At 43.0% G+C, this 20,915-nt stretch overlaps 1 protein-coding gene across 2 annotated transcripts; it reads right to left on the bottom strand.

The window, feature by feature from the left end:
* Positions 1-832: 832 nt before the first annotated feature.
* Positions 833-20,341, bottom strand: ZnT35C (Zinc transporter 35C). 2 transcript variants are annotated; one of them, XM_017243825.3, is made up of 8 exons: positions 20,191-20,341; positions 18,617-18,801; positions 14,434-14,544; positions 13,449-13,569; positions 9,512-9,691; positions 2,256-2,781; positions 1,634-1,781; positions 833-1,165 (listed from the first exon to the last, which is right to left on the bottom strand). In XM_017243825.3, the coding sequence occupies exons 1-8, from the start codon at positions 20,220-20,222 to the stop codon at positions 1,020-1,022; spliced, it is 1,449 nt and encodes a 482-aa protein (XP_017099314.2). In that variant the 5' UTR covers positions 20,223-20,341; the 3' UTR covers positions 833-1,019. The 2 variants fall into 2 exon arrangements, with proteins under 2 accessions (XP_017099314.2, XP_043068563.1); XM_043212628.2 differs by lacking the exons at positions 18,617-18,801; positions 20,191-20,341 and adding exons at positions 18,095-18,172; positions 18,241-18,449.
* Positions 20,342-20,915: the final 574 nt, after the last annotated feature.

Raw genomic sequence — 20,915 nt, 5'->3', positions numbered from 1 at the left:
TCACAGGTAAGCCGCCCGCGTGTTGATGGTCTGGGACTGGCCAGTGGCCCCCTCCGCCCCAGTGCACCCCCCATAAATTGGCATTAGTTTTGGGCGCGGTGGCCATTTTTGTGTGCATCGCCGAAAGTGGCAGCCATCGGTGGCTTAATAACTTTTATGCGTGTTTGCATATCGCTCTTGCACCGGGATTGATCGAAAATACAGACGAAAAACTCTCCACCCCATTGCACCACGGGGAATTATGAAAAATTTGTTAGAAAAAGTGCATGAACTAGATAACCAAAGAGATTGCGACTTTGCCGGTAAACTCGTTAAAAAATGAATTTCGATTAAAGCGATTGACGACGGGCATATGTCAGAAGCAATCCATTTCAAAGTTGATGAGGTTGTAACAATTTTAGACTGGACTAGCTGATGGGTTAATGTGTCTGTGGTCAGTGGGAAATTAATGTAACTTAATGAGATTATTAGATTGTGGTGGATCGTTAATCGCTTGCGGTTCAGAGCATGTAACTTCATAGCTAGTCTATAACAAATAGATACCATTTGCAGTCTAGCAACTTTATCAATTATTAAACCAATTCAAAATCCAGTACTTCTCAACTCTAGCAAGTCAGGGCTGAAAAATGTCGCTTGTTTCGTATTATTAGGGTTATTACTTCATGAGAATTTATCAACATCATCCACCGCCACCAGGGCCACCTGTTTATGATAAAGGGCAGCTTGGGATGGGTGGATGTATCAACATGTAAAGCAGATTATGTTAAACAGCTTCATGAGCTTGACACACGGCGTCGCGTCAGTGTGATAAGCCGGTAAACACGCAGGTAAGTTAAGAAAAAAATCAAATCAAATTTTATTATGGTACTTTGTGGCTGATTTGTGGTCGTCGAGAATTTGATTACTCATTACATTTTATATATGTATGTACGTATATCTCGGTAACACAAAATATTTAATATATATCGTTGAATATACTTTGGAGTTGAACGAGAACTTGCTTCTTGTCCAATATGGGGTCACTTTTCGGGTACGTTGCACTGCAGGCAGCTCTCCATTTGGGCGGTATAGTCCTCGATCTGGATGGTCGTCTCAAAAAAGTTGTAGCGCAAATGAACCGCCGAAGTGGCTGCATCCAGGATCTGCTTTGGATTTGCATTGGCAGCTACAGGGGAAGAGAGAGTGAAAGAGAGAGAGAAGGAAACGATTAGCCAGCATCACAAGGATAACGTTAATGGGGGGTGGACAATGGCCAATGGGCAACTGCCAACTTGCAACTCCATTCACTGGTACTCGCCCTCGCTCTATCAAAATTGTCCACGCTTAAAAAGCCATTTCAAAAATAATTAAGCTAATTGCTCACTGTCTGCCCATGGACATGGACATGGTAGGGACTAGGAGCAGGACTGCAAGGGGGACCAACGCTTAAAACAACAACAAATCCATTGGGATAATTACCATCCATGCCCAAAAGCACACACACAATCCCCCCGGACGGCGGACAAACACATGCATCAGCGCAAACGGCGCCCAACGACGACCTTTCTGGTCTGATTCGGTTTGGTTTGGCCTGGTCTGGTCCGGCTGAGCCACAAGGCCAAACTGAACGCCAGTGCCCCCGGCTGGTACTTACCAATGGCCAAATGCGCAGATAGCGCCACTTTATTAATGCTCAGCGCCCAGATGCGCAAATTGTGCACCCGCTCAACGCCCTCGATGCCTTGGAAAATCTGCAGGACCTCCGCGTAGTGCATGTAGTTGGGGGTACCCTCCATCAGCACCTGTCGGGTAACGAAACAACGTAATTTACATTTAATCCGATCTGGCGCACAATACGCTCAAGATTGCAATATGAATGGCTGTTCTTTAATTGTTTTCATTGCAAACAATTTTACATTACTTCTCCCATAACTCAATTATATTAATCGAGTTGTCAATTAACGTCGGCAATTTAAATGCAATAGACTTCGAATTCATAATTTCTGATTTTTTAAACCGCTTTAAAGCCTTCATATGTTTTTTAAGTATGTATAATTGCTTTTGGGATTAACAACCTAAAGCAATGCAAAGATTTCAATTATTTTTTATTGTCGGCTTTAAAAACGTGTTTATATATTTTTAATTACTTTATGCAAATGCCAGAAATTCAAAAGCCCTCAAACATTTAAGTTTAACCTTTCAAGCCAAAAAAAATGGAAACCAAATAAATATTTAAAAAAATGGCATGGTACATAATATCGAACCCCAATACTCACCAGTAGGGCATCCTTCATGATCGTAAATGTGGTAAAGAGCACAATGATGGAGAAGACAAACGTGCAGATGGGATCAACGATGGCATACTCCGGCCAGAAGTATATCACGCCAGCGGCGACAAACACTCCCACACTCTGGATGACATCGCCAATCACGTGAATGAGAGCGGCCCGGACATTCATGTTGACGGCTTCGCGGCCGGCGGATCCTCCATGATGATGGGCACCGGGTGCAGTCTCGGCCAGAACGGCGGCGATTTCCAAGTCCAGACTAGGATCGACCAGCTTGGCGTTCTGGTAGGAGTAGGTCGGCAGTCCGCTGCCCGGCAGCTCGGCATCCTCAGGGGCAAAGGTCACTCCGCCCTCAATGCGTTGCGTGGGCGAGGCGGAGCAGGGCGTGGATGTGGCATGGACGTGGGGCGGCATCTGCTTTAGCTTTTTGGACTTCTTCGAGGGTGCACCATGGCTGTGACCATGTCCTCCGCCCAGGCCATGCGAGTGCCCGTGCTGCAGCTGGACGCCCATTCTGGCCAAAACGAAGGGTTGGGAAATTGAAAACGTTATCACAAATATTTAATATGCTTGAAAATGTTGCAAGCTATGTTGAGCCGGTCGGCCAACCGGCTCTGTGTCCAACTTTCAACCCAACTCCCAACATCCCATTCCTGTCTGGGCCACGTTAGCCAGGCCACAGTACGAAAACAAAAACGCACCCAAAATGTATTTTTTTTTTTTTCGTTTTCCTGTGTTTTATTTGCTGGCCCAAGAGGGGTGCTCCGGTATGCGGGAAACGCTTTTGCATTGTTTGGCATTTTATTTCAGCATTTTAATGCACCAACAACACTCGCACCGCACAGTCAAGCAAACACAGCCAGGTCACGAACAGTGGGATCAGGAATCACTTTTTCTATGAAATTATTCCTCTATAAAAGATTTCAAAATTGGCAACTACACTCTACACACCAACTAAGTAATAGAAAAATTTCTCTACAAAACAACCCCGAAAAAACTTGTTTATATAATATTATTCATCATATAATATTCATATATAATTTGATCAATAAAGAAGTACCAGTATTCTTTAAAGATCCATACAAATTATTTTTAATTGATCCATTATGACCATTTGGCAACCATTAGCTAAGTGTAATAACAGACTTTCTCTCGCATTTATTTCCAAAACCCTTTAACTAGACTCTATAGGTTTGCAGTCATTTCCATAAATCAATTAAATTTTTCTTTGCAAAAATAAATAATTTTAGGCACTGTTCTCCAGCTCCGGCCGGCACCACGGGGGGAGCCCTGTGTACCGGAAGGTGTGTGCGAGCCCTGTGCAAGGGATCCTCCGAGCCGACCATCCAAACTAACCGCTCCTGTCCGATTTCGACCGACCCGACCCCAGGCCCATCTGGGCTGCTCCAGTTCAGTACGTCCGGACACATTGCCGCATGCAAATACAAATGTATTGTCGAAAATGGCAACCGGTTGACTAACCCACTCCCGGTTCCACGCCTCACAGCTCCCGCGCCACCACCCCCGGGGTGCTCTCTGGCCGGCCTCTCGGCTCACGGCATGCATCAGGCAGTTAATAGCTCGGCACATTGACTTTTTATTCATTTTAAATGCTCCGACATTGCAGATTTATGGGTTTTCTATTTGGGGAAAAAGGCCATGGTCGACCAACCGACATACCAACGGACCAGCGACCGGGCTGGGGGACACTGGACGGAACCGAATTCTCTCTGTGCTCCGTCCGCCGTTGCCAATGCCGCCGGCTGCACTTAGGCGGCTTTCGGCCGAAACAATGCAGTTTCGAGCATCAATAAATAAACTCGCATAAATTACGCACAACCATTGGCAGGACCAAACACAAAGCCCAAAGTGAGCAGTCTTTGGCGGCTCAAACGGATAAAGCTGTTTGGGGCTGCAACGCGGTTCCGACCATTCTAGACGACCCTGTTCGGATGTCAACGACTTTGGCTAATTGACGTCAAACCTAATACGGACATCTTGGATACGGATAGAACATAAATTATTCCGTAAATTATATAATATATTAACTGATTTGTAGCAGAAGCTTATTAATTTGATTGGATGTCATTATTTCCATAACCATAAGTGGACTTCAAATCAATTCACATTGATAACATTCCAAACTAATGAGAAATGAGTAAATTACATTATCTAATTGCTGCTAAAATTGCTGCTATCCACACATTACAATCGGAATATTAAATGCATAAATTTCATTTTTGATAGTCCCATAAATTTGTATCTGAAAATTTAACGGCAATAGATTTATTCGTGGAACGTAAAAGTAAATTTAAAAGTTACTCCGCTTTTGTGGCCCTTGGCATTTTCTCGATACAGTCATAGCGAAAAAGCTTTTTACGAGGTTCCGTCCCCTTTTTATTCGCGTGGACTGTCTTAGACACACTGCAGGTCAAATAAATACCAACACTCGGTTGTAAAAAGCGCGTTAATACGAGTGCAATAAACGTGTCCGGCTGTCTTTATTCTTTGGTCTTGTGGTCTTAGTTCTAGACGGAGCTCTGCGCTGGGCTCCAACCCCGTCCTTGTTCCAGAGTCGACAGCTTAACGAGCCACTCATCCGGGTGACAGATCAGACCAAAGCAGACCACACCAGAACCGGGCAAACCAAGACCAGGTCGTGGAGCAGAGCTCTCCCATCATGGCCCAAGACATTCTCAGTGGCTGCAAATCCTGGCAACAGTCACATACGCGACCAAAGCCCAACCAAGCCAAGCAGAGCCACGCCAAGGCGAGCTGAGTCAAGATATGCGCTAATATTTATGTTCCTGTCAATTAAATCAGGACATGGCACATACGCTGCCAGGGCTGCCGCCCTGAGCCAGGAGCCCGCCAGGATTCTTTACCCACCGCGTGCCCCGTGGCTCGCCGCTGAGTCGCTGGTCCCGGCACCGAGTCCTGGTGTTGTCATGGCTGATGTCGTTTGTTGGCCACTAACGAGGCGAGTAAAGATGCCGCAAAATCAAGGGGAAATGCTTCATTGCGCGCTACAAATTACAGCGACACAGTTGGAACAACAATGCCGAGCTGGCGGAGCTTGGGCGGAGGTAGCGGAGGTGGCGCGGCTGCCGGGGCCAATGTCGCTAGCATTGGCATTTTTTGCGCTCGAGGACACACACACACAGACGGGGTGGGAGTGACGAGGGGCCGTGGTCGGAGTAATGCCTTGGCAATCGGATGTTCAAAGTCGAAAAGCGTATGTGCACGGCATGGAATCTCTGGCACCACCATGGGAGCCCCACCGCTGACCACGTGGCCACGGAACTGGGATCAGTGGTGAGGGAAATTGCCGGACTCGGGGGTTCCTACTGCCAGTGTTGGTTGTTTTTAAGAGGGGCGAAGTAATACAAATTTGGCAAGGATAAGGTCATATTTGGTTAGATATAGGGTTTATTAAAAAGTGCACCCAAAATGTACAATGTCTTCTAAGAAATAGTTTTTAACATTTCCTATTTTCTACTTGACATTTCTAAGCTTTTTCTAATGCTATCATTTGGCAGCACTACTTCCTAGCGCTCGGTACCATTCCGTACAATTTATTTAGTGCCCATCAACGCACTGGCCCACAAGAAGCAGCCCCTACCGTGGCCCATCCTCCATCAGCGCTTATATTTATTTGCTCCTTGCTTTTCTTTCTGGTGTCTCGTATTTTTTGTTGCTGTTTGACAAATTATGGCCACATTTGGCCTGGTAGCTTCTTCGCCCAGTGCCGGCCGGGCCATCGCAGCGTGGTCTTAGAAATTGAAAATGAAATTGAGTTGTCAGGCTAACAAGCTTTCGGCTAGCTTCGGTCTCAAGTGGCTGGCCAAAATGGAGAAACGAATGACTGACGACCAGTCTCAATATTCACATGTCGAACACTCAGTACAAGTAAGTATCTGGTAGGAGGCACGGTAAGTGGCCAATACATCAAAGAAATTATTGAGAATAATGAAGAAAATAACGATGAGGCTTCCCCGACGTACATACTTCAAATTGTGACCAAAACACCAGAAACAATTGATGGGAATGGAAATGAGTAAGAAGGACCTTGCAAGATGGCTGCCTTGAAAAATGGCGTCAGACTCTAAACTTTAAGACTCTGAAAATCACCTTGTTTAAACTTTAAAGTACAAAACCGTCAGGAAAATAAACTTGATTAAATTTTCAAGATTCCACCTACATACGGTCCATCCTTCCCTCTTTCATATCAAATTTATTTGATTGCTTTAAAGAAAAAATTCCGTTGTGCATTCATCCATCTGTCCTAACTGCCATTCCCGTTGCTAAGCGCCTTCATCGCCACACTCTGGTTGTAATTGCTTTAGCACCTCTCTGCCACAAGCTGTCCCGCCCCCTGTCTTCCCACCACAGGATCCTCTCATATTTCACTGGCATTTGCTCTCGCTAATGTCCCACTTGCAGTTTAAGGTCAGGCTTTATGAGAGCTTGTGTGTGTTCGTGTATTGGTGTGTATGATGTGTACAGTAAAGCTTAAGTTGGACGAACCAGATATACGGGCAATAAATCGGGTATTTCAATCAATAAGGAACATATTGAAACACTAACATTTTATCAATTAAAATTATATTTTAATAAATATTTACTAATTGAAACACATCATTATATGATACAAACAGATTTCTACTTTTTTGATGGTCCTTCTCTAAACTTAAATGAAATGAAAAGCAATTAGATTCAATTTAGTCTTTAATATCACAATATCTTATTATGATAGGCAACATATATTTTCTTTTTTTATATTCCTGGATTTTCTTTCTTTAGATTTAATGGTATTAAATTCCTCACGGAATGTTATAAATTGATAGTATATCATACTATGAATTGTATGTAAGCCTTTTCAATTGGAAATATATATTGTAAAAATTAGGAAATGAATAGATATCCTAATAGAATCTTTTTTAACATCTTAGACGTTCCTAAACTTAAGATGGAGTATATTTTTTTAGTTTAGAGTAGACTCGATTAGATTCAGCTTAAATCTTTGTGTACAATTTCTTGTATTCTTATCTATAATTAGGCACACCGTATTAGTTTCTTGCAATAAATTAAAAATAAACATATATTTCGAACATGATGGATCAAATTCTTGCCTTTTGATTGCCCCCCTTCAGTTCTAAAATTATAAATCGAGTTCCGAATTCGTCCAATAAAATTTTACCGTACTAGAGATTTTATTCGACTCTCTCTTTTTTTGCTTTCTCCGACCAATTTCTGCTTTCTCCATTTGCCTCGCCGTCGCTGCTTTGGCCGTCCTAATGGGCGTTTTAACGATGTGAAGTCGACGGACGTCGTTGGCGCCACTCAAAAGTTAACCCAGTAACAACAACAAAAACAACAGCAGTTCACAAAGCAACCGGAAACTTCTGTGCGTGTGTGTGTGTGAGTGCGGTCTGTGTGTGTATGAGTGTTTTCCTGCTATTTTCGGCATTGTGCTAATTGAACTAAAAACTGGGCAAAAAAAAAAAATACCCAGAGAGCGCTCAACGACTAAATGAAACTAAGTAAAAAGCCTTCAATAACAGTAAGAGCAACTTGGACTGCAAAATAGTTGAAATTTGCTGCAAACTCGTTCACAAAATCGCATAACGGTAAAAGGTGGCCATTTAATTTCGTTGTTCGAACACAGGTTGAGTCCCGACGATGAAGAAGAAGAAACGGAAGTGGAAGACGTTAAATGGGAAGCGGACGAGAAAGAAGCTACAGCATTGACTTGACCTAACTTTCTACTTTTATGGCAGCATCCAAAGATGGCCTTAGCCACACCTTCCCCCATACTCGGCCATAGTCTTCTTGGCCACAATCTCTAAGCCAGGAGAGTTGCTTCTGCTGCACGTTTTTCACAATCAATTCACGTAATCAAACAATTCAAGTGGCAAACACTGAAAATGCCAACGTCAACTGGAAAATTTTTGCGCTACCCGACCAACTGCCAACAACAGCAACAGCAACAGCAACATTCGCTGAGCATAGGTGAGTGCAAAATGCAGGGGGAGGTGGCGAGAAAGCGCCACACATAACGTGTGTTTGTGTGAGGATGAGGGTGAGAAGCTGCCGCTCAGCTCGCCATTGAACGTTGCGATTTATGCGCCAAAAACTATGCTTCGACAGCCACATGAATGAGCATCACAGAAGGCGGGGGCTGCTGAGGGATAAGGACGCAAGAGGAGGCGTTGCATGCTTGCAGGTGCACTCCACGAAATCAAAACAAGTGGACCGATTAACTATTTAAGTAACGAATATTAAATACTCTTCAAATAATACAAAAATAATAAATTTTTAGATCAACCAAATTGGAGCTACCTTTAAAAGCAAAAGGCAATCGTAAGGTATCTTATAACATGAAACTAATCAAATTAAATAAATGAAAGCACAAAAATAAGTATACCTTATAGACAGTCTTTTAACTTAATAAATAAACCAACAAATTGTGTTATGAATTACCTTTAATTTCCTAAAATCAATTATACAAGTACAATAATTATTTACAAAAAAAAACTGACAAAGCTAGCAAGAGAGCTCAAAATTTCTGGCTAAAACTCAGAATAGCTGTGTAAACATAAAAGCAATTGGGAAATTGAAATAGAATTAAATAAGGCGTTCAACTTTGCTGGTTCGATTTATTTTTAGGTTGCTAAAGTAAAATGAAATCCTGTGGCATGAGACTCCCCATTGGCTACCGTTTCGAGCCATATCGAAGCCCTCTTCGATGGCATGCTACCCCATTCCCGTTTAGAGAATTCTCCACCTCTGGGGCTGGCCAACACAAACACAAGCAAACTCCTTGTCGACGTCGCTTTTGGCTTTTGTTGACGCAAGAGGGAAAAATAAAAAAAAAATGGGAAAAAAAAGAGAATGAAACGAGAAGAAATTCTAAACTTGTGGAAAAAGTTGTCGCTAAAATGTGGAGAAAGTTGCCGCAACAACTGGCAAATACGTAAGGGAACGCTCGCCGAGAATGGGAATGGGAATGCGAATGGGCCAAGGGATCGGGCCACATTTGCAGTGCAGTTCTGACCCATTTGCCGGCCTGGCCCTTGCCCGGGACAAGTTGATTGCGGCAATTGCAATTGGAAAACTGCCCGAGGGAAAACAGAAAAACTTTGCAGTCACACGAACAGACAACCGGTCGGAGTTGGACTTAGACTGACGTCCCCCAGACAGTTTGGCATCGAAGATCTGCATATCGGATGGGCAGTACTTACATGACATTAACCAATATGGCCAGACCCGATGTGATCAGCATGATCTTGGCATCCACTTCGTAGTCGCCGCTAATGAGGCGTCCGATGGCCAGCCAGACGAGGATTCCAGTGATGACCCAGATCATGAAGACAGAGGCCATGGCTCCGATGACCTCTGCGCGGTACCAGCCGAAGGACATCCTGTCAAAGATAAAGTTAAAAGAGTTAAGTTAATGAAGTCTTGATAGGAAGTCGGAAAAAGTTTATGAGAAATAAGTTAAGAATGTCACTTATAGTAAGAGCTGATAAAGTTTAAAAAGATCTAACTATAAGGGTCTATACGCGCTTTAAAAGTTAAATACTTTAAAGTACAGATACAAATTGCAATAAAATCAGAAACAGATTAAGCCCCCAATTGACAACCCGTCAAATTTTAGGCATAAGCTGGCTCGCATTGTAATTCTACATCAATAACCTTCATAAACCCCTCAAAGCACAATTCTGACACATGAGATAAGCTCCTCAGCCACACAACGCAGTACAAATTGAAGTTGACACTGAGCCTGGCGAGTGCGGGGATGTTAAAAATTAACATGAGTTGATAAATGTGACCAAAATTTGTCAAATGCTATTTTAATTTCAGTCTCACAGGTTTGTACTTTTTGGGGCGCGGTCTCGCCCCCCAGATGATAATTTTCGGGCCCGAAATGAGCCCCACTCGAGGGGGGAGGGTTTTTTGAATTTCCCTAATGTAACGAGCGTTTTGCATGTGCGTCCCCGCTGCTAATTTTTTTGTATATTATTTTTTGGTTGGGTCAAAGTCAACACCTGAACGACGGCAGCGGTAACGGAGACGGTGACGGCGACGGCGACGAAGTCAAGGGTCGTTCAATTAAAGCCAAACCCAGACCAGAAAACAAGCCATGCCGCATCAGAGCGAACCAAAGCCACCAGACCATACCCACCGAGCCACCAACCCACTAGCCCACCGAACCACCGGTAACCGACAGGTAAAAAGGGGGCGGCTACGGGGCTACCACTCTCGTTATAAAATTGAAATAATGGCAAAAGGCAACAATTTTGCCAGCCTGCTAACTAATGCGATGCCAGAAGGCAGCAGGCAGCTACAGCAACGAATGTCTCGCCATAATAATACAATTTAATTTCCAGCAAACATCCGTCGTGTCCCTCATCCTCCCAGCATTCCCTCATTGTGTCAATGTATGGTGGAGCCCTCGGTATATGTGTATACAAATATATATATATACGTTAGTTGGGGCCTTGCAGTTGGCGTTGCAAGTGCAGCCATTTGCTTAATGACCGCCTGCTGCTGCCGGCCCAGACCCCCTAGTCCTTGGGCCTTCGCCCTAGTCCCTCCCAGATGGAGGGCCGCCAGGCAGCACCATCGCTACCTCAATGACGGCTCTGGGTACACTGGGTCTGAATCAAATATAATTAATATAAAGCGGCTGGGTCCCATAATTGGAACTAGCCATAATGGAATTTAATTGATTATCTGGTAAAAGAAATAACTAACTAGAAACTCATTTTAATAGAAATTATTTAATTAAGAAAGTTTAGCATATATGTGCATCAACTCCAAAAAAAAACTCTTAATGATTTTAAAAACCAGTCTAATATACCATATATGATATACATATAGATATATCTAATACTTATGATTATTCCGTTTAATCTATTATATCCAAAAAATACATATCTATTTGAGAAATTGCTCAAAGCTTTTTTGGTATAATATGTATAATTGTTTGCCATGGAACCTAAATTTATATTTAAAAATAATTAATTTATTTCATAGCACTATTCATAATAATAAAACTAATTTTATATAATCCACTGTATTTTTCTTAGTTGTCGTTCATTTTGCATTTCGTTTTCTGCGTTTGCCTTTGCAATTGTGCAAATGTGTTTTGTTTTGATAAATTAGGCTTGTCAACTCGGCAACGCCAGCGCTAGCGCCAAAATGGGTGGAGAGAAGCCCGAAGGAGGAGGCGGGCTGCGAACCGCACTGAAACCAAGCCCGACCAGAAGACCAGGCCCAAAAGAGACGCATTCAACCAGACTGAGCTTGAGACTGAGGCTTAGGCAGAGAGCCCTCGCCTCCGTGCAACATGCAGCACCAACAGCATCATGCATCTTGCACAGAAACACTAAGAACTTGAAAAATTTTAGGGTTCGATTATAAGTTTCTATATTAACATTATATCCAATAATTATTCGTCTTTGAAGTTGCCTAAAAAAGAATGGTAATTTTTTGGAAACAAACCGGGGCGTTGGCCAGAGCTGTTTCAGAAAAACGGGCATCCCTTGAAAACTTTGAGTATTTCTTTAAAATTTTTGGGTTTTTTTTATATCTTTCTGAGCTATACATAATTAGATCTATTTTATCACCTTTTTTTAAGCATATGATAAGCATATAATTTCTTAAAGTGTAGCTACAGCCACCAGAGAGTACAAGACCAACTGGAACAAAAACAGAAGCAACATCAACGCACACCGACTAGGAGATGGAGGCACAGTCTGAGTCTGGTGGCATGAGCGAAATTTACAAAATTACCATGCAACACGCTTGAAATTGCAAAAGTTTTTCATTATTCACTTTGTGGCTGCAGTCGAGTCGTCGAGTGAGTGAGATTTTTGCATGAATGAGCAGAACGTGCCGTTCGCCTCCCTCCTTCTAGTTGAGCGCAAGATGGATGCCATGGCAGGAGGGGCCCCAGTGGTAAAGGGGCAAGGATATGAGAGGGTGCACTGTTCCCAAAGACCAATTGAAAAATGTGCAACGGCCAAACGTATAGTACATAGTACGCAGAGGCAGAGGCACAGACAGAGGCAACAGCAAAAGCAGCAGCAGTGGCAGCAACAGCAATAGCAATAGCAACCATTGCAGCCACAGACGCTGGAGGAAGGCACTGAAAATTTGGAAACAGGCTTTTCGCCTAATTAGACGATGGCGAATGGGAAAATGCAGGCAGCAGCGGAGACACGGCTGCTTGGGAATTCAGAAACACAGGAAGAATAGTCCAGTCGAGCGACAGAAATTATGGTGGCAGTGCAAGCGTATAAAAGTGGAATATAAATTGCATGGCATTGCAGATACACTAGTTTGGAAAAGGGAAGCATCCTTTAAAAGCTTGAAAATATACATAATATTAAAATATAAACGACATAATATTAATATTAAATATTAAATCGTTTGTCATCGTTTGTCATAGAATTCATATATGTATATTATGTCATAATATTAAGTAAAAGTAAACAAATATATGTAGCATCGGTTCTTATTTTAAATAGTTCTTTTTAAAAAGGTTGAAAGATTAGTTATTTATTTACAGCATCACCTGGTAAATTAGATACAGAAATTGCATCCAAAGATTGAAAACAATCGTTACAAATGTTTTGGAGCTATTAAGGACACCTACTCTTTAAGTCCCGGCTATAAAAACTCCAAAAGCTCGTACAATAATAGATATATTATCGAAATTTTTGTCCTATTCTTGAAATATAATTTATTCCTTTAATGTTTAAAAGAAAAATTCTGAAACCTTACTCCTCAATTATTTTTTCATTTCTTTAAAAAAAAACGTTTTGTCCTATAAATCTATTCCCTTAAGCTTATATTATCCCTAATAGATAAATAGACAAAATAACAGTATAAGAAGTCTTCCTTAAAAACTTATTTTTTCAATTGACCATCAGATCTTGGTCATAAATACTCAAGTTACGTTTCAACATTATTTTTTTTTCCAGTAAAGACCCAAATAGTCTGGACCTGCAGTAAAGGAGGGGTTACATATAGCTCGAGGCAAAAGTTGACACCAGACAACGACTAAAAGGAATGCAGAAAAGATTGAAAGTTTACGTTTTATTGATTTCCCTTTCCCCCAGTGACTTCTGGCAGTGTCTTCATTTGCCGTCTCCGGCTGGGAGTACTTACCGCTGCGTAGATGGGCGTCCGGCAATCCAAATGGCAAACAACGAGATCATAAAACTGGCGAAATCGGTGAGCAAATGTGCGGCGTCTGTTGCGATGGCCAGACTGTTCGATAGGACGCCACCTGTTCCAGGTTCCAGGTCGGGTGCGAGAGTAAATAAATGCGCAAAAAATTAACTCGACAATCTGTGGGAATTGTGGATGCTGATTGGGGCTGGAGGTGGCTGGTAGGGGCTGGTAGGGGGGACAATCCCTCGGCTTTTCCCTCGGAAAACAGTAAAAGGGAGGAGTTTTCACTTGCTTACTCTGCTCTTTCGTTCTATTTTTACATTGGAGAGACCCCGGGCAAAACAATTTCGATTTGAAAGCACGACAAAAAAAGTGCAAAGTAAGGGACACAAAAAAAAAATCCTTTCCTCGGACTGGCCCCCGAGTCCTGGTTTCCGTCCGATCCGGGTATGGAACATTGTAGGTAATTGCAAAGCGATTAACGGCAACAGCCGTCGAAGCACCGACGACAACTTCGCCACTCGAAAATTAAATGTTTATTGTATAACCAACGAACCCGCCACCCATTCGCCCCGTGGCCGTCATAACTGGAGGAGGGTTGACAGCAGACAGTAAGCCCTTCCGGTCGCCATATTGTTGCACTTCCGGTCCTCAGTTTTTAATCGTCTCGCCGTTGTCGTTGTCGTCGTCTTCATCGTCATCGTCTCCTTCGTGTCCTTTTTTGCCTTTTATACTGTGTCCTTTTTTTTCCTTTCCCATCCGCATTGTTTGACTTAACATTTTTTTGCTTTTCCTCTTTATTTTTTGTTTATTTGTTGGCTCAGATTCTCAGAGGTGAGCAAAATTAGTTTGGGAATTGAGCGAAAAGGGGAAATAGAAAAAGCAATTGAAAGAGCAAGGGTTAAGAGGGAGGGACGCCACCAGGAGACAATAAAAAAGGGGATTTCCCTACATCCACATAAACATTAACTGGACTCACCCACAATTTCAGCAATCATAAAAACCAGACACAATATGCTGGCTATGATCAACTTCCGTCGTGCCTTGATGTCCACGCCTTCGCTTCGGGCCCGATGGCAATGATCTCGCACTGGAAAAGTTCAAAGATAAAGGATAATTAATACAAAAGAGGTTATTTTTCAAGACATATTTAAGTTGTATTGTTTTTGTAACAAAGGAATTTGTTGAATAACAGTATCAAGTATTATGCAAAAGACTTGTTTTAAACATTTTCAGACTTCAGGTTGGTGTTCGTGTTCGAAACAACTAAAATGTTTATTATTACATATTGGGTTGATTTAATACAAATCCAAAGTTTGATGTGCAGCTTCCCAAAATATAACAATAGCATATTTGAAACAAAAGGATCGCACTTGATTGATTTATTTACATCGTGTTTTCCTATTACTTGTGTATGGAATATGAGTCTTAACAATGTATACAATATCCTCCGCTTCATGTCATTTTGTGATTCTTTTAAGCCCCGATTAAGACTGCCAGGCATACAATTTTTGTTCGAAAGTGTTAAATTAACAATGGGGCTGTCGCCCTGCACATCCATGTGTGTGAAATCGCTCTGGCTCCCCTTTGGGAAATACGTTTTCCCTTTACCCATCTGTTATGCCGTTGCGCAGGCAATACATATTTACAAAACAGGCATTTAAATTTATTTAACATGGTACGTGAATAATGACCACCGACGCTGCTCCTGCTGCTCCGGCTGCTCCTACTTGGCTGCCACGCCCCTCCCATATGGATTCTCTATATGGCCCATTTCCTGGAGTTTCCAAGCTTGTTTTTTATGTTATATTTTCCTTTTGGTTTTATTCTTTTTCGGTGTCAGTGACAGGCGAAAGTTGGTAGTTGCTTGGCTTGGTTTGGTTCGCTGGTTGGCTGGTTGGTTGGTCGGTCGGTCGGCTAGGAGCAGTCTATTAAATACTTTATTGCATTTGTCGCAGCCGTATTTCATGCTTTGTCATTTCCGCTGCATTTTCTTTGCACTTGCCCTGGTGGCTCCCACTCACCCACTCCCGCACACCCATACTCCCTACACCCTCGACATCTCAGATTTTCCCGTTCTGGTCGCCTTGTAGAGCAGCTTTCCATTGTTCGGAGCGGGAAAAGCTGCAAGAGCGTTCAGAGGAAGGTGACTGCATCCACACACACATATGTATGCTCCAGCATATGCTCCACTGCTCTGCAGTTGGGAGCCTTAGAGATGGGCTCGTGATGGGATGTCCCTGATGAGATTTTAATTATCCTAATTACATGGAATTTAAAACATTTCCTCAAAATTTTATTCAGCAGCCCATTGTAGTTTAGTAGCCAAAAAAATCATCTTCCTTTATCCCTTTTTCTTCTTTATATCCTTTATGTTCGAGCGTGTCACCCACCATGTGTGGCATCTCATCACTGGCCAGTCTGTTGGAGTGAGCGCGGTTTCTTCATTTGAATCCAGCGCAAGGCCACCGACACCACCAGGCCTTCGTCTGCCGGCAACCTCTTCCTGCTCTTGCTCCTGTTCCTGCTCCTTCGCCCGTTCACGACTCTCCACAGCCGTGTCCGCATCCGCATCCCCATCCGAATCCTTTGCTTTCACATGCTCCCTCTCGCACTTACACAGTGGCAGTAACAATGCCAGCAGCGAAATTAAATTCCTGTGCATAACCAAAGCCCAGTACTGGAGGTACTGGAACAGCAATGGCACTGGCAGTGGCGAAGATTGTGGCACGTGGAAATTTCACCTATTAGACCCGCATCCAGTTTCGTTGCAGCCGAAGCAGCCGCATGCACTGCAGCCAGCTGATGCATAAGAATCATCATACTTGCAATTTAAACAACTCCGATCCATCTGCATCTTTAATTGGTCACCTTGGACCGTTCGCCTTGTTTGTTTGCGCAATGCGGAAAGTATGTTGGAGATCCAGAGTGCGACAGGTCTCGGGCTTGTTCTCGGTCTCTGGCTCTGGCCTGGTCCACGGGGGGATGGTGGGTGTCACATGCTTCCTTGGCATTCATGGATGTGATTTTTCTTCCTCGCATCCATCTCTTGTTTGCCATGGCAACAATTGTGCCCTGCACTTGCACTTATAAATAATTAATGATGTCGGAGGCAAGGGTCAGCTCCCGAACACAACTCGATCCCAAGTGTTGGCTTACGAGCATTAATTTAATAGACGGAAATCTGCGACAAGAGCCACTCTATTATGTGCAAATATTAAATTAATTCCAGTAGCACGTCTATTGCCAAGAATGTTTTTTAAATAAAGAGGAAAGGTTAAGCAATGTATCTTTAAGTATGGGAATATTTTACCATATATACCGAGGCTATCGATGCTTCTGAAGACTGGTAAACAATGAAGTCTGGACTAGTATAATTGAAACATTCAAAAAATCGTCAACTCCTCAAATGAATACTTCTCCTCGGCATTATTTATGAAACTATTGGACAATTGGACCAATACAGCCCTTGCCTTCCATCCTCATTAGCAAGTTACCTCTTGTTGGTGCCGCTTCATAGATTTTGTATATATCATTGGTAACAATGGGACTGGATTTTCCATTGGGAGGCAGGGAGAGGGCATTTGCATTGCTTAGTGCTCCGGTAATTGCAAATCCTTCCATCTTGACCGCGTTTACCGAACGACTAACTACTTGACCGGACTAGCAACAGCTCCGGGGCAACCTACTAGATGCTACTGACTAAAGCTATATAATTGAATGCACCGAAAGCCCCCCAGTTCGACAACCTAATGTATTCCATGTTATAGGGTTTATATGTTAGTGTATAAACAGTTTCGAGCCAGTGCTAGTGGAGAAGTTTACGGTTGTGGGGCGGCCTGCCAACGTCGAAAGTCTAAAGTCTAGACACAACGTAATTTCATTTCTGGTTCGTTCGTCTGCCAATAAATCGAATCATCCGAAAAAGAAGGAATATAAATAACGATTTTTTATTCGACATTTTCGACTAAAAGATGCCCCTTAATATTATAAATTAATAGAATTTTAAAAAAGAAAACATGATACTAATGAAATCAAGTAAAAACTAAACTTTTCAAGTAGCAGTATATGGAAGTGGGTAAATATTACACGGAATCCAGGTTTCTTGGATAATCTAATCTCTTTACCGGGTAGAGTGTCAAGTATGAAAAATGTAACACTACTCGACTCCGACGAGGAAATTAAAATATAAACTTGACACCGCCACATCGATTTCTATGTAGGTATCTGACTACACACAAAGTAACTCGCATCGGGAAAGGAATGAGCCAAACATTTATTTGGTCCATCGACGATGTCATACGTAAATTATGGCGCACTGGCTCCTCCGCTCCTCCGGCGATTTATGACATATGGCCATAGTCGGATGCGGTCTGTTCTCAGCAGCGGTGTGTCAGCAAAGAGCATAAATTTTGATTATGCCCCTATTTGGGAGGGAGGAAGCCTGACGATTGGACGAGGGCGAAGGCAAAGGCGAGGCTGGACCAGAAGCTGGAGCTGGATGGATAGGTTGGCTGCTCAGAGCCACCATAATTTGGTTTGCCTGCCTGCCCCAAGAACCATCAGCTGATTGATGACGGAGGCGGCGTTTGGCCGGGATATTGGAGTAGGTGGTAAATGGTAAGTGGTCGTCTGCTCACCGTATTCGTGCACCATTTCCAGGCGGCATTTGTCCAGAGCCGAAGTCGCCTTCATTCGATATGGTGGGGCGTCGTTCTCTTCCGTCGATTTCCGTGCCATTTTCCAATTAGCAAGCGTTTACCCAAAATTAAAGCTTCTCACTCACCCATTTAGCTGCTGCCTAAAGTTTCAGTCGGATTATCGAGCTCTCCTCGACAAAAAAGGGCATGGGCACTTGGGAACAATCAAACATCTACAATATTATCTATACTATATACACCCACACAAAATAAAACACGAAAATTACAATGTGAAAACTAATTTTGTTGATTCTGTTTTTTTTGTCGATTTTGATTTGTTTGCATTTGACTTTTAGTGCAAAATGCCGCTGCCTGCTGCGTTTTCTTGATAATTTATGAATGACTGCAAATTGCTCCGCTCCGAGGGAGTCCGCACTGATTGAAAGCGACACGAAAGTGCCCCACAGTTTGTCACAGTCACTGTGACCCCACCTTTAACCCCATGCACCCGACTTTCCTTACCTTCAATGTTGTTGGAGCGTCCGTGTAAACAAAAAATTTGTGCAGGTGTTGAGGGCGTTGCCGGGTGATTGTTGTTGCCATTGCCAGCGCCTCCAGTCTCGCCTGCCCGGCCCTGGCCCTGCTCCAGCAGGTGGAAGGAAGGAGCTGTGCCATAGTTACTCCGGTGCGTCCGATCTGAGTTTCTTCTACATGAAAAAATAGAGATGCTTTTGTTAAAGGCGTAGTAGGCAGAAATCTTACAGATAGTGAGTTTTAAAGGACGTGTGCTCTTAAGTTCTTCAAAAAAAAGGATATCAATTTCCAAAATCAAGATAAGATAATCTCTATAAATCTTAAATTAATATTATAATATAATCTTATATAAAATATTATATGGTTTACTGTTTATTATAAGGCCAACTTAATTAAGAAACCCCAACAATGATAAAATCCAGTCCCAACTCTATTTAATAGTTAGATTGCCATTTTTAATGTCACGTAAAAGTCTGCAAACTAATGTTTTAATTAAAGCGGTTTATTTTGTATTCTGGGGTTTTTTCCCCTTTGTTTCCTTAAGTTTCTATAGAAATGCACTTGTTTTCCACAGTAAACAAGTGAAAGAAGCACGAGAAGAATGAGAAGTAACTGCAGCCGCAGAAGCAAAAGCAGCAAGTTGGAGAACTTTTTTTGGAGAAGCTTCAACTCCAAAAACCCCAACTGAGAATTAAAACGTACCGTTGCCGGTGCCAACACAACGGCAACTGCGGCATTTAAGCAGACACAATGTAACCGGGGCGTCACGCCCCCAAGCCTCCACCTCCCAGGATTCGAGGCTATAAGGACCGGCCCGCCCGCCCGGCCATCAGCAGGCAGTTCCCACTGTAATGAGCTGATGCTTCGGAAAGCGAGGAAAGGGTTTTTTTTGATAGGTGCTAAAATGAAAAGTGCAGCGAAAAATTCAATTTGAAGTTTTGTTACTTAACGCAAACTACGATGACTACTTAAAGGCCACGCCCCCATGCCCGCCGCCTTCATCAGCAGCAGCAGCACGTGAGGGTGCGTGTGTGTGATGTGCCCGTTGATAAGTTTGCCGTATGTGGGAGTGGGCGGACGAGGGTGGGCACTGTCGTTCGGCTGTGGGAGTGCAAGTGCGCGTAATTTTTACTACGAAAAGTGCAAATGGCGCTAAACTACTTGCTCTGCAACTTTCCAACGCAATTGCAACCGGGCGGGCACAAAGAAAAAAAGTGCCAAAGCTGCCAGGGGAGAGGCAGCAGAACTGCAATAAAATATGGCTAAAAAAAAAAACGTGTATATATGTATAAGGAAAAAACGTAGCCGGCGCACTTTATTTAAGCTCCTCTATCCGAACTTTTCGAGGCCTCTGCGCACCTACAATCCCAAGGCCCGGGACCCGTCACAGTTGTCGCTGCTCCCACGCGGTCCGCTCTTACGCCTATTTAACAAATCAGCAGCTCATTTGGCGCTTTATGTTAATTTTGGCCAAAAGAGATTTTATTTTGGCCAACTTTTTGCGTCGCGAAACTTTTTGGATAAGGGCAGGAGGCGGTAAACCGTTTTCCTCTTGAACTTACTTGGCAATCGGCGTATCCTCGTTCCTGCTCATTGTATAATTAATTTATTTTTTAGTAATTCCGTCTGGATTAACAATAAATTAACAAAAAAAAACACGTACAACGTCAGCACTACGTTACTACACAAAATTTGAACGACAAGTGTTCATCAAAACGGGAGATCCCGTCTACCTACTTTCCTGATCAGAGGCTGGGAATGATAAGATCAAGTCAAATAGTAGATAAGCCCAGATAAAACTTACAACTCCTAGGGTCTACAAAACTGAGAGCCGAGTGCAGTGCATGTGTGTTTGTCTTCTTGGTGCGAGAAACGAATTGGGTGAACGGGAAGGGGAGCAGCGGGACAGGGCTTAAAGTTCTTATCGGAGGAACTCATCCAGAATGAATATAGCACACGGTCTGCTAATTGCTCCCTTCAATGATGGTAACGTGCGGTAAGACAAGACACGCAGCGTTGTTTACTTTTCGAGTGGAGATTTAGTAGGCCGCCAGACACGCCCGAGGGTGAGCCGAAATCCATGTCAAAGCTTGGCGCCCAAACGCAGGGCTGCCAGACATTCAGAAAAAGTTTAACCTTGGTATATTTGTGGTATATATCGGTAGTGGGGCGACAGAATTTTAAAACAGACACTTGTTGGAATTTTAATCATTTATTTTGTAGCTTAGGTAATAATAAGGAATTTAATCGGTTTAGGGCTTTTTTCTAACGAAGGGTTTAACTCTTC

This window comes from Drosophila bipectinata, chromosome 2L, assembly GCF_030179905.1.
Source record: "Drosophila bipectinata strain 14024-0381.07 chromosome 2L, DbipHiC1v2, whole genome shotgun sequence".
NCBI classification, from domain to species: Eukaryota; Metazoa; Arthropoda; class Insecta; order Diptera; family Drosophilidae; genus Drosophila; species Drosophila bipectinata.
The sequence above is the reverse complement of the archived record's forward strand: the minus strand, read 5'-3'. Positions and strand labels throughout refer to the sequence as shown.